At 36.4% G+C, this 12,423-nt stretch overlaps 1 protein-coding gene across 3 annotated transcripts in view; it reads left to right on the top strand.

The window, feature by feature from the left end:
* Nucleotides 1-12,423, top strand: part of LOC139961226 (plasma membrane calcium-transporting ATPase 1-like) — a 145,047-nt gene that overhangs the window by 69,127 nt on the left and 63,497 nt on the right. For all 3 annotated transcript variants that reach the window (XM_071960290.1, XM_071960289.1, XM_071960287.1), the window contains exon 4: nucleotides 807-1,037. In XM_071960290.1, coding sequence (XP_071816391.1) covers nucleotides 807-1,037 — 231 coding nt within the window. The remainder of the gene's footprint in view (nucleotides 1-806; nucleotides 1,038-12,423) is intronic.

Below are 12,423 nucleotides of genomic sequence, written 5' to 3'. Positions count from 1 at the left end.
AAATAATTTAAATTTAGATTATCTTCAAGATTATTTTATGATGTACCTTAATATAAACAGATCTATAAAATTATACTCTGCTTGAAGTAAGCTTTGCTAATGATAGGAAATAAGGATCAAGGTGTGTTTCATTACTTTTGATGGAGGTACAGTATCTTTAATTGTGAGCATTTATGTTGGCATATAGTCAGTGCAAAGAATATGGACAATGAAACGGTTGTTATGTATAGCAACCAGTGTGCAGCATGCAACGTTCATTACTTGTGGTATTGTGAACACTTGTTTACAATCTGGAATAAAAACACCATTTATGTAATATGTATTTTCTCTCCAATTATCCCATATAAGTAAATCATTAAGTCTTGATCTCTTAAGGTAAAATTGCAGTAATATCATCATATACACATCAGTTGGTTGGTGGAATAATTCCATTGTTACCTGGAGCAGGTTTGTTTTGTAGGTTATGTTTGAAATACATGTGGGATTTTCCCTTAAATGGTTTCTGTCATCGCCAGCAAGCTGTATTATGATCTAATGCTTGGAAGTTGATCAGTGTATAGTCCCATACATGGTGTAGTTGTTAGCAATTTGTGGACTAGGAAGATGGAAAGTCCAATAGTGGAGTGGGGACAGGTAATTATCATACCACATAGATAAAACCAAACCAGGCAGTATTGGAAATGGCTAAACAAGTTGGGAGGTTTCACATTCTTTTGAGACGTGGGGAAAATTTCACGAGGTGAGGAAGTAAAAAGAAAAACATGTCAAATTATTCCTTTCTCTTCTTCTTCTTCTTTGACTTAAAGGTGCACATGGAGGAGGTGGACCAGAGTGGATAGAAGGAGTGGCCATTTTCTTAGCGGTGGTAATCGTCGTAACAGTCACAGCATTCAATGACTGGACGAAGGAGAAACAATTTCGAGGGCTACAAGAGAAGCTGGAATCTGAGCACACGATTGCCGTCATAAGGTCGGGAGAGGTACAACAGATACCAGTGGCAGAAATTGTGGCTGGAGATATCTGTATGATCAAGTACGGTAAGGACCTAAGAATAATGTCTCTCTCGTCCACACAGTTCTCAACTTTATATCCTTAAAATCCTTATCATAATACTAAGTTTTAAGTTGATCTGTGTGTATTGCCCTTTTACATGCCTTCAAACAGTCATCATAAGTTATTACCTGGAGGTAAATACTAAGCAATTGTGTCTTTGACAAAACAGAATAAACCATTACAACAACAACAACAGCATCAACAACAAAACAATAACAAGTTTCATCTTCAAGTTCAATATATATCCCAAAAGGGCAGCAATAAAAATATAAATACGTAAGTGAATCAAAGAATGTTGTATGATAAGGATTTATAACGATTATCAAGAGTGATAAGAAGAGTGATTGCTTGCTCAAGAGACTGGCAATTACGGAAGGGAGATGGCCATAAACAGACACAAACAATTGCCAGATGCTAGAGCGCGGTAAATACGGTAATGCGTAAGGATATATGAGGTGAGTACGTGGCTCGTTAATTCACAAAACCGGGTAGTGTTTGTGGAATAGATAAGAATGCATAAAAGTAAAAATAGACAAGGAGGATGTAAGAAAGGTTGAAGAGACAAAGAAGTTAAAGTAGATTAGTAACATTGTAAACAATCAAAAAACTTAACGATGGAATAGATTGTTATAAAGCTTAACACCATGAGGGATAAAGGATGATTTGTGTTGGTTTACAGCATGCTTTTATTTTAACTGCGTCACTCTCCTTCAATGATGGATTTCAGTGTTAATTATTTATACACTACTTTTAGTGTATTTGTATTCAATAACAACACAGATAACATGAGGAATACAAGAAAACAGAAGGTTTGTTAAAAAACATCCACCATGTCATATATTCACTCAATTTCTCATGGTTCGTCTGGCGCGGTATATACTAACACCCATAGCAAAAGCAAGGTTTTCCTACGTGGATGTCCCTAATTCTGAGGCACTAGCTTTTGTCTGTATCTGAATGATTCACTTTTGGAGCTCTAAATGATACCTGTAATCTTAACTTTCTTGTTGTTACAATTATATTTGGGTCATTTACGACAGGATCCCTTCATGATGGAACCTAGTTTTTCTCATGAGGATGACTTTGTCTGAGTCAACCCTCTCAATGAGAACCGCGAGATTGTTATGTACTTCAGCGAAAACCATGTTGAGAGATGAATTCCCTGTCTGTGAATGTCAGTGAATGACAAGAGCTATATTTGCAGTGCAATAAGTGAACCATCATGGTAATATGTTGTTTGGATGTCTGCACACATACCTGGCTGTCACAGTTGTTTACTGTGACGCAAAATCAGACATTACCATTTGACAGTGAAATGAAAGTAATATTTCATCACTTGTCAACGCTGATTAAAAATGTCATCTCTTGATCCGTATACCGCACAGCTGAATTCTTATTTATTTGTTTCGTTGGGCAAATTAGCATTTTGCACTTGAATTTTTAATACCATCTGCATGAGCTTGTGAGCTCAAACTTTTGACTTGAGCAGAGAAATTAGGCAAAAAGGGATAAAAAATCATTCAAATGAGGATGTCAGCCGGATACGTCCGTGGATCGAAGAGGCCTTGTATTATCTATCACATCACATCACATTAATCCTCGTATGTTTGATGTAGGTTAACATGTATCCTGTTCCCTGCCTCTTAGGTTGTTCAGGGAGACTAATATATAATCCTCAGTTTAGAAAAAATCCCTGATTTTTTTCTTTCTTAGCTGACAGTTCACAGAGCATCCTACAAAATTGTGTCTGAAGAAAGCCTTAGAGCCTCCCCTACGGGGGGCCCCCTTTCTTTCATTAGTTCTTAAAATGCCATAATTATTTTCACAAGTTTTAAGTAGTTCTTTGTACTTTTTGCTGCATTTTGAAAATACTTTCAATACATTTCTAATTGTTATCCACGAGCTACTCCAGTCTGCAAAGTTGTACAGCAGGTTGTTATAAAAGTAGGCCGCTTGGAATTACTCATTTATAGCCATGTCACAAATTCAACGCTCGTAATAGACAGGCCGGCGTACCCATGTTTGTTGCGATCTGTCTGAAACATTCCCATAATAGCAAGTAGGCTTCTGTAAGGTGAAGAGAACTCCTTCACTTGTCGTCGTCTCATCATAAATTTGTGGTTCAAATTAAAATAGATACAGTCATTCCTTGAATAATTATGCTTCCCTTACCCGCTGTCTTGCCTCGGAAAGTCCTGCACTGTGGTAATATCTCAGATACAGCAATAATCTTTACAAGAACATAGAGTGATTTATGGATTTGTGTAACTATTTTCACTAGTATTCCAAGAGATATAGTTTCTTGTTTTATCAATGGCGGTCTTCATTGCTATGGACATGTGTTCTATAGTGGTTGGGGAAAAAAGGGAAAATTTGTTCAACTTTGAATAAAACTTGCATTGGGTAAACTGTTAATGGTGACTTACGACAGGGGTTAATAAAAGTTTTGAGCAAGCACAAGGCCTTTTAGGGGTGTGTTGTTGTGTCGTCGAGATCTATACGAAATATTTTCTACATCAATTAAGGGCCTCAATTAAATCAGTTAAAAAGTGCAGCATTTTTATTCTTGCATTTTCTCAGTAGGCACTTGCTTTACTCGACATTGACATTCACAGCAGCGTGTTCATAGCCCATAACATTTTCATAGATGCTATATATAAAGGCATTTGTATACCCTGTACAGAAGTGTGCAATACATGATGCCTTTCCCGCTTCAGAATTTTGCAGTAATTTATTTTTCGTGCTCATTACAGACCTATCACTATAGGCTTCCATTGTGCGCAAGCAATGTTTTGTCAGGGGTCATTTTAACTAAAGTATTTTGCATTCCTGTAGAGGTATTTTAAAGTGCATGTTTCCATGGAGGGCTGTAGTGACGTAAGTTTTCACCTTTAAGAAGTTGCGTCCCGCGGACACAATTTTTGAAATCCTGGTAACATTATTGCACAAAAAAATGCCCTTTAGGCCTAGATACTGCTAGAAAGGAAAATCAAATCTTACCATGAACAGATCAAGACATGAATAAAACCACAAAGAAGCCTGCATTCATGAATTTATTACATTCTGTAAACGCTATAAAACTTGCAAATAAGCTGTACTGAAGTTCCTACCCCAATGAAGCGATGCATCATTGCAGACGTTCTTGGCGTGTGCTTATATGTAAACAAATTTATAAAGCTCGCCGTGAAATGATTTACAGCAATCGTATATTGACGATCAGGCCCAGACAGCTTCGTATCCTAACACCAGTTGTGTATGGTATAAATCAATCACAATTTTTTTCCATCTGTTTTGTCTCTTCTAAAATCTTCAAAAAAAGGAAAACTACAAAAAAAGACATCCTGGTGGATCCTTGGAGACTAAACAATCATTTTATTCATGTTGAACACTGCAAAGGTTGCAAAATTCATCAAAAATTTTCCCTTCTTTATTTCTTCTCGTTGTTGTAGCAGTAGGTGGCTGTAAAGTACAGTTATCAATCAAACATTAATGTCACTGGTCTGCACAGCATCATCAGTGCTAAGCAATTCAGATCGCAGGGTCTGTTAAAATTGCCCTTTTTTTCTTTTTTTTTTAATTTATTGTTTTTTTGTTGTTATCTGGGTAAGCAATTGAGTACAACAAGGATGCACAAGTAAATATTACACCAGTTGCCTATCGGAATAAAATTGAGTTATTACTGTACGTTCCTGCATCGAGGGTATTCACAGCCCGCGCACGTGACGGATGTGTGTAATGATTCACTGGCGTTGAGATGTTCTTGAGGTTTCAAAAATTGTTACTAAATATAATTTCCTTATATTCTTACGATTCAATGCACTCGAGGCACAAAATTTACTTGGTCATGTTGGAGACCATTAAAATCCGCTATATCATTTTGATTTTTTATGTTGAGAAATGACCCTTTTTAAACATCTGAAGTAGTTCATCAATGAAAGTGGCTGGACTACGTAGTCTAACTGGTTTGAACTGTACGTGAGGATATATTTGTTCATCGTTGTAAAGTCGTGCATAATGAAATTAATTTAGCAAGGCAGGAATGCTCTGCCGAAAGGAATACCAATGCTTCTAAGCCTAAGGGAACTTTTCCAAACTGCAGATTATATTTCTAGTAGGAGTACACTAGTGGTCCTGTCTGATCATATGCTTGAAAGTGAGCTTTCCGAGAGATTCTCTAATTATTTTTCTACAAAGATCCATAGCCGATCTCTGTGTACTACACTTGATGCTCAGTGCCGAAACTTATCTCCAGTCAATTACTCGACACCATCGTTTTGGCTCTACAATAAATTCTTTCTCAATAATCTTGGACGACTAACAACATCCACAGAATGATAATGAAATCTCCCATAAAATCCTGGAAGATGGACCTGTTGCCGACATAGTTAGTCAAGGCTTGTGTGTCACAGCTAGTTCCCATTGTCACAAAGATTGTGAATCTCTCAATGTCAAATGTTTCCTGATATTCATAAGGTCGCTCATGTGACTCCACTTTTAAAAGAAAGAGTAGCTCGAAAAAGGACAGTCTGAAGAATTATCGCCCGATTTCTAACCTGAGTTTTCATTATGAAAGTTATTGAGAAAGCAGTTTTGTCACAGTTAATAATGGATCGTCTCTGCAATGGGAACTTTCTTGAGCCTTATCAGTCTGCTTATCAGCCTGCACACAGTACTGAGACTGCCCTCATTTCTGAACATAATTTAATCGCATCTCAGCTGGAGTAGTACCGATGCGTTCTACCTGTTCTGTTGGAAGTTGTCTTCAGCTTTTGATAGTGTCAGTCATAAAGTTTGATTGAACACGCTGGAGTCAAAGCTACAGAATTAGCAGTTCTGTTTCTCACCTAGTTTAGCGTTCTTATCTCACAGACCGTCGGCAGCCAGTGAGAATTGGTACTGTGCTTTCTACTATGATTTGCTTGGATACTGGAGTACCACAGAACTCTGTTCTTAATCCTGTTCTCTTTGTCAACGTATTTAGCTGAGTTAAGTGATGTTATACATCATCATGGTATTACATTATGCTGATGACACTCTTTATCTTTATCTATCGTTTGACAAAGACAATATACATCAGCTCTGCATTACATACCATGGAAGCTTGTTATAAGTGATGTAAAGTAATGGCTCACTATACATCAGCTGTAGCTGAATTTTGATAAAACAAAGTGTGTCGCCTTTCATTCAAAATTGTCAGCGATGAACCATATTCTTTCCTCCTCTAGCTGTCGGTGATGACCTAATTTTTGCATCCAATAACATCAGAAATGTAGATGTTATTTTTGACCAAATCTGACAACGGAGAAACATATTAAGTATCATTGTCGTTCCACCAACTGGCAATTGAGGAACGTCGGCCTATTATGGAAATAGCTTGATGGTAAAACCTGCGAAATACTGATTCCTGCTGTTGTGACCTCTAGGCTTTGACTTCCTCAACTCCTAACTACGTCTTTGGCTGTCTTCCATACGGAAACTTCAGAAAATTCAAAACTCTCCGGCACGCATTGTGAAAAGGAAGAGGAGAGGTTACCATACAAATCCACTCTTAAAGGAAATTTCACTAGCTTGCTATTAGCAAGTGAATTAAAATTTAAAATTCTCTTTCTCACTTTCCGTGCTCATCTTTTGGAACAGTCTATATATATCTCTCAACTACTCTCTCCAAATGCTCCTGCCGGTTGTCCTGTTCCTCTGCCAAGGCCTACCTTTCTCTTCCCAATCCACGTCTAAAAAGATAAGTTAGGCCTACTTTACTCCTGATCTGTGGAACCAGCTACCAGACCATATTAGATTTTCTACTTAACTTTCTACACTTTAAGAGTTTCTAATAGACTCATCTCCTTATTTGTTCTTTTGATTGAGATTGACTTGTTTTGTTAAGCGCCTAGAGCAGCTAATTCTTGGTTTCTGATTTGGCACTATATAAATCCACTGTATTATCATTATCATTATTATTGCTAAATGCACAGACCATGGCACATCAATAAATCTGGCTGGATTACTTAATCTAACAAACAGACCATTAGGACAGTTCCTCAGATCTGCAATATTACAAAACCGAATAGGAAAACAGAGAGACTTTTATGGCCTCAAATAACATGTTTACAATGCATTAACAAACAAACTTGTCAAGGAAGAGTGGTATTGAATGTCCATGGAAGGATGGGCTGTTGTTTATATCAAGTTAAAAATAAAATGTTTGTGTTGAGTCATCATCAGTATAGCCTTAAAGGAGCATTTCAGAGATTGAGCATATTTCTAAAAGTGAATATCTCGAAAAGGAGAAAAGTTATAGGAACTAGCATATATATCAAAAACAAAAATTCTGCCCAAAAGTCATCTTTTAATCTGAAATCTTTTCGGCCATCACCCTTGGGACCTGGCAAGTCATTTAGTACTCTTCCTTGGACATTTAATTGGATGTGAATATTACGTAGGGCGGGAGGCTGTTAATTATAATGACAATTAAGTAATTACATAATTGAGTATAATTCTGCATTTTGGTTCAGTTTGTACTTTTTTTTTTGGTAGATTTCAGAATTTTGACTCAAAATTTAAACTAAGCAAAAGATGCCTCTAGTAGTCACAGCAAGTGGCTTTTCCAAAATTTGTATATTAAAGATATATGCCTATTTCAGAATCAAACGTAATCCGTTTACCTCTGCTTCAAAAAGTGTTTGTGTCCCAGAGTCTTAAATTTCTCCAAAGGTTATTTTCAGACATTTGAACAGATGTTTAATTATCGTGGACAATCCGGTTCACCCCTTCTCTTAGAGGACTTGGATCAATTCTAACTGATATTTCTAAGCATCAACTTTTGATCTTTAACAAATTCAATCTCCTCTTTCTCTATCCCTCCTCTGGCCCCCTCTCCCCCATCCACCCTCCCCTTTACAATAGAAAAGTAAATTTTTGGAAGAACATTTGCAGTTATGACATCACCTATAGACAGACCTCCTACTGTAATCCACTCTCTTGAAGAATCCAGTGTTGAGGCAGTCAAACTAAATTCCATTTAATCAACCATAGATATCTAATTGAGATAGGGACAAGATACTGTAGCAAGATAAAGAGTTTTGAACTAACAGTGTTTCAATATCTATTTTGTCCATATGTTTCGCATTATCTACCACAGATATAAATTCTAAGAGGCTTAAGAAATTTGTCTCCAAATTTCTTTCGGAATTCAAAGCTGCACTCTTAGGGCCTGTGTATGGAGAAGATAACATTGATACGCTAATCTGCATTTCTAACAGTATTCAATAACACGTTAGGCTGCTGTTCATATTTTAATCAAAGATAGTATATTTAATTGGATTATAGTTATGCTGTTGCTAGGCTCCAACTCAAGATATTAAACATTTTATTTCCACATTTGCCATTTAAATGTTAACACATTTAGTAAGTACATTATTAAAATGACATGTTAACATTTCAAACAAACAGGAAAAGAATCAGCCTTGTTAAAATCAGTGTTTTTCGTTTTCCATCCATAAACAACTCATGTATCCAAAATATTAATGTTTACCTGCCAAATATAGCCATAAGTAACTAAATGCCAATTAACAGTTGTTTTATGCAAAAAGCTATATGAAATTTAAAAAAAAATCATTATAAAAGACCAACCTGCAAACGGAGAAGACATCTTTAAATGTATCAATTAATCTAAAATGAAAATGGCCTTTCTTTGGGCTACAAGAATTTTTTGCTTTCATCTGTCAATCGACTAAGCATAAAAAGGTACCCGTTAAACGGAGCACTGCTGATGTGTTTTTAATCCTGTTCGCTTCAGCATGCGTAGAACTCCATCAGCCACTTAAAATCTTGTGGCTCTCTACGCTCGTCGGTAGTGGGCGGGAATGTCGTCTGACAGCTGAAGCTGATGAATAAAACGTGATTAGAAATCTTGAGACAGTGGTTCGGCTTTCTCCCCCGTTGGAAGGTGGAATCAGATGCCACATGCCGAGATGATATAACATACCCAGGCTTTTTATCTCAAAGGTCTCTTTCGAGGAGAGACGTCACATAAAAGATGAAACTGTGACATTTGAATAATAAAAAGTGAATGAGTTTTTTTCTTTATTTTATTTTTTAAACTTCCAACTGCTAGTAGGGAGAGAAGTTTTACCGCGTGGAATGGAACCGAAGCTGTGTCAGGTCCTTCATTAGGTAACCGTGTACGGCATATTTTAGCAGAGTACGGCTTATTTTAGCTCTTTATGCAAGGATGAGTGTATTCAGAGTTAATTTACATAATCATTGTAATTGTAGATCGCATACGTATCGGGTTAATCATCGAATTTCTATCATTTCGTATACTTTGTCTTCAAATGTCGAGTCCCTGGAACCGTTGTGGCACGTAGATGGGTCATGTCAATTTCCAATAAAAGCCACAAGAGATTATCACTTTGAATGCATTAAAACAAAAGAGATCCTGATTAGGATTAAGATATGAAATGGGAGTAGGATTATACAGGCTTATCCCATTAAAATGAAAAGTTGCAGAGACAGAAAAATACAGAACTTTGTAAGAAAGTCAATCGTTTTGTATCATCTCTGATCTGCATTTGACTTTTTCACAACAACGAGTGAATTTTGCTTGTATTGTACAAACAAGTTGTAAATCACTTGGTAATTTACAATTCCAATATTCTTGCTTCATATAAAATTTAGTCACGTTGAAGAACTTGCACTGTCATGGATTCTAATAAGTCTAATTAAAGGGTGAATTTATTGCAGAAGTTAAGTCTTTATATATATGTCATAATAATAATAATTATTATTCTTATTATTATTATGATGTCATAATCCAAGACTAAAGAAAAATTTGAGTGCGAGTGAATTTTTTCCCAGCTGAAAGAGGCTTCAAAGCTACAGAGCCACCAAGAGGATGACATTTTAACTTGATAAATTTGTAATGTATGGTAAACATGTCATTTGAGGGCTTCACAATATGTCATAGGATACTACATATGGGACATTGCAACATTCAAAATATTTATTTTCGAACAAAATTGATTTTCTATAATCTGCTCCATAAATTAATCTCAGCAAAGGGTTAGCCATTATGGACATTTGTTAATTCAGCCTAATTCTTGCTTAAATTACAAAATACAGATATTTAAACCCATTTTTTCACCTGAGTGTGAAAAACTTTGTAGCAGACAATAACTTTATTGCAGTAAAGGTTTTTGAACCAATTCAAAGCCAAGAAGGTGATGTTTGCCACCTTAAATGTTATCGTTTGAGTTCCATCCTTCTATGCCACTCCTGAACTATTTGAAGTCCTACAATTTTAGACCAAATTACAAGAACGTTATATTATTTATATGTTAATTTCTAAACTGAGGAATTGTCGTAATATTTCGACTCACTTTATTCACAATAGTTCCAGCATTTCGTATGGTGCTGATTACATTAAAATTACCATACAATATTACAACATGGATACCCACAATACAAGGTAGGGTAGTTTTGCCTCTTTATATCTATAAGACTTCTCAAAAAAATCATTTCCTTCTTTCTTTTTTTTGGATCTATTTTTACAGTGAATTTATGCCCTTCATATCTGGGAGTTTATATGTGGGAGTGTTTAGCAAAACAAATAGTCAGAGATTTGCATTTAGATGGGTTTCTACACACAGAACTGTCGACTGCATTCAGGCTCATCTTTTTTCAGAAATATTCTATTCACTGTTTCCCTCTTTCATTTAGACAGACAGAAGGAATCTGATTCAAAAGCTAAACGAGTTACAGTGCAGAAATGCAATAAGAAATATAAATTTTTGAATATCCATTGCGTCAATGGCACCTGCACAAAAATGATCCGAGTTTCACAGAGCAGTGATAAACGAACCAAATTATTTGTCCCTGATGAATTCTCTTGCATTATGAAAGAAACGACAAGAATTTAACAGTGTAAAAGAGTGTTACGATCTCTCGACACGAACACTCTGAGCCCATGTTTTCAGAGTCAGGTGTTTGTATATATTTAACATTTTAAGTAAAGAAATTAGAGGTGTGTAACCCCCCTCAAAAAAACAAAACATAAACCAACCTCTGATATATGAAGACTATATATCTAAAAGTTATCTCAAAGTTATCTCAAAGCTGTCAAGATTGAAAGTAAACAAGATCGAAAAGAAAGGATAATGTGACATTGATATAGTATTAATATTATATATATTATAGTATAGATGGTCATTGCATTAATAATAATTTGAAGGTTTATGATAGGTAGCAGACATAAAGTATGAGTACAACAGCGTGAGTATGAAGTCTACAGTCCCCTGTGGTATGGGTACAAGTACAAGATAATCTTCCACTATACTAGATTACTAACCCCCCCCCCCCCTCAGTATGAGTACCCAATTCCCTGTGGAATGAGTAAAAGTACAAGTCTTTGCATGCACACATGAGTACCTAATCTTCCACTATACTAGATTATCTACCTCCCCCTCCCCCAGTATGAGTACAAAAGCATGAGTATGTAGTCTACAGTTCCCTATGGTATGGGTACAAGTACAAGATTGTAAGTACACACGTGAGTGCCTTATCTTTCCCTATACTAGATTATTAAAACACACCCCACCCCCCAGTATGAGTACCCAATACCCTGTGGTATGAGTACAAGTACAAGACTAAGTTTGCAAGTATGAATACATCATCTTCAAAATACAAAATACTCTCCCAGTATGATGAGTACAAATTACCCACTAATGTGAGATAACTATAATGCAGTAGGAGCATGAGTACAAACTCACAACAAGTCCTTCCAGGAAGTGAAAGACTTCTATGGAGGGTGACCAGCTGTTTAGATTTGACTTTATGGACATCCAAACTGTACTGGCTATCATAAATAACTACAGTATTTCAAAACTTACACTGCTGCTTTATAGTTTGACAATGTTTGTTGTACAGTATATGTGCAGTTTTATAGCATTGTGGGGACCCTCCTCTTGTTAAAGCACCTCTCCCCCAGGTCCCCCACACACATCCCTTCACTTGAATGCTGTTCAGCAGTTACCACTGTCAACGATAGAATAGCTTATCCCTCCCTTTTTCTACGGGTAGATGTGAAAGAATAAATGCTTTTGAGAGCCTATCGAGTATTAAAGATCATTCTCTAATTGCATAAGAGCAAGGCATGTTTTGTCGCGGCAGTGGTGTCTGGTACCAGCTAAAGTAGGCTAATTGCGTTCCTCTCGCTGAATAATCTCTTACCGCTGGGTGTTCATTACTGTGGTCGCTGCATTAGTTACAAACGTTTTGACTGGCGAGTGGGTTGGACCTGTACTTTTTGGAATAATCTCTGTATTTGGACAGATGCTTTCCACTTGTTAAATATCATCTCTAGTTTAAGCAAAA

The sequence above is a fragment of the Apostichopus japonicus genome, chromosome 20 (genome assembly GCF_037975245.1).
Source record: "Apostichopus japonicus isolate 1M-3 chromosome 20, ASM3797524v1, whole genome shotgun sequence".
Taxonomy (NCBI): Eukaryota; Metazoa; Echinodermata; class Holothuroidea; order Aspidochirotida; family Stichopodidae; genus Apostichopus; species Apostichopus japonicus.
This window is presented reverse-complemented; position numbering and strand designations above follow the sequence as displayed.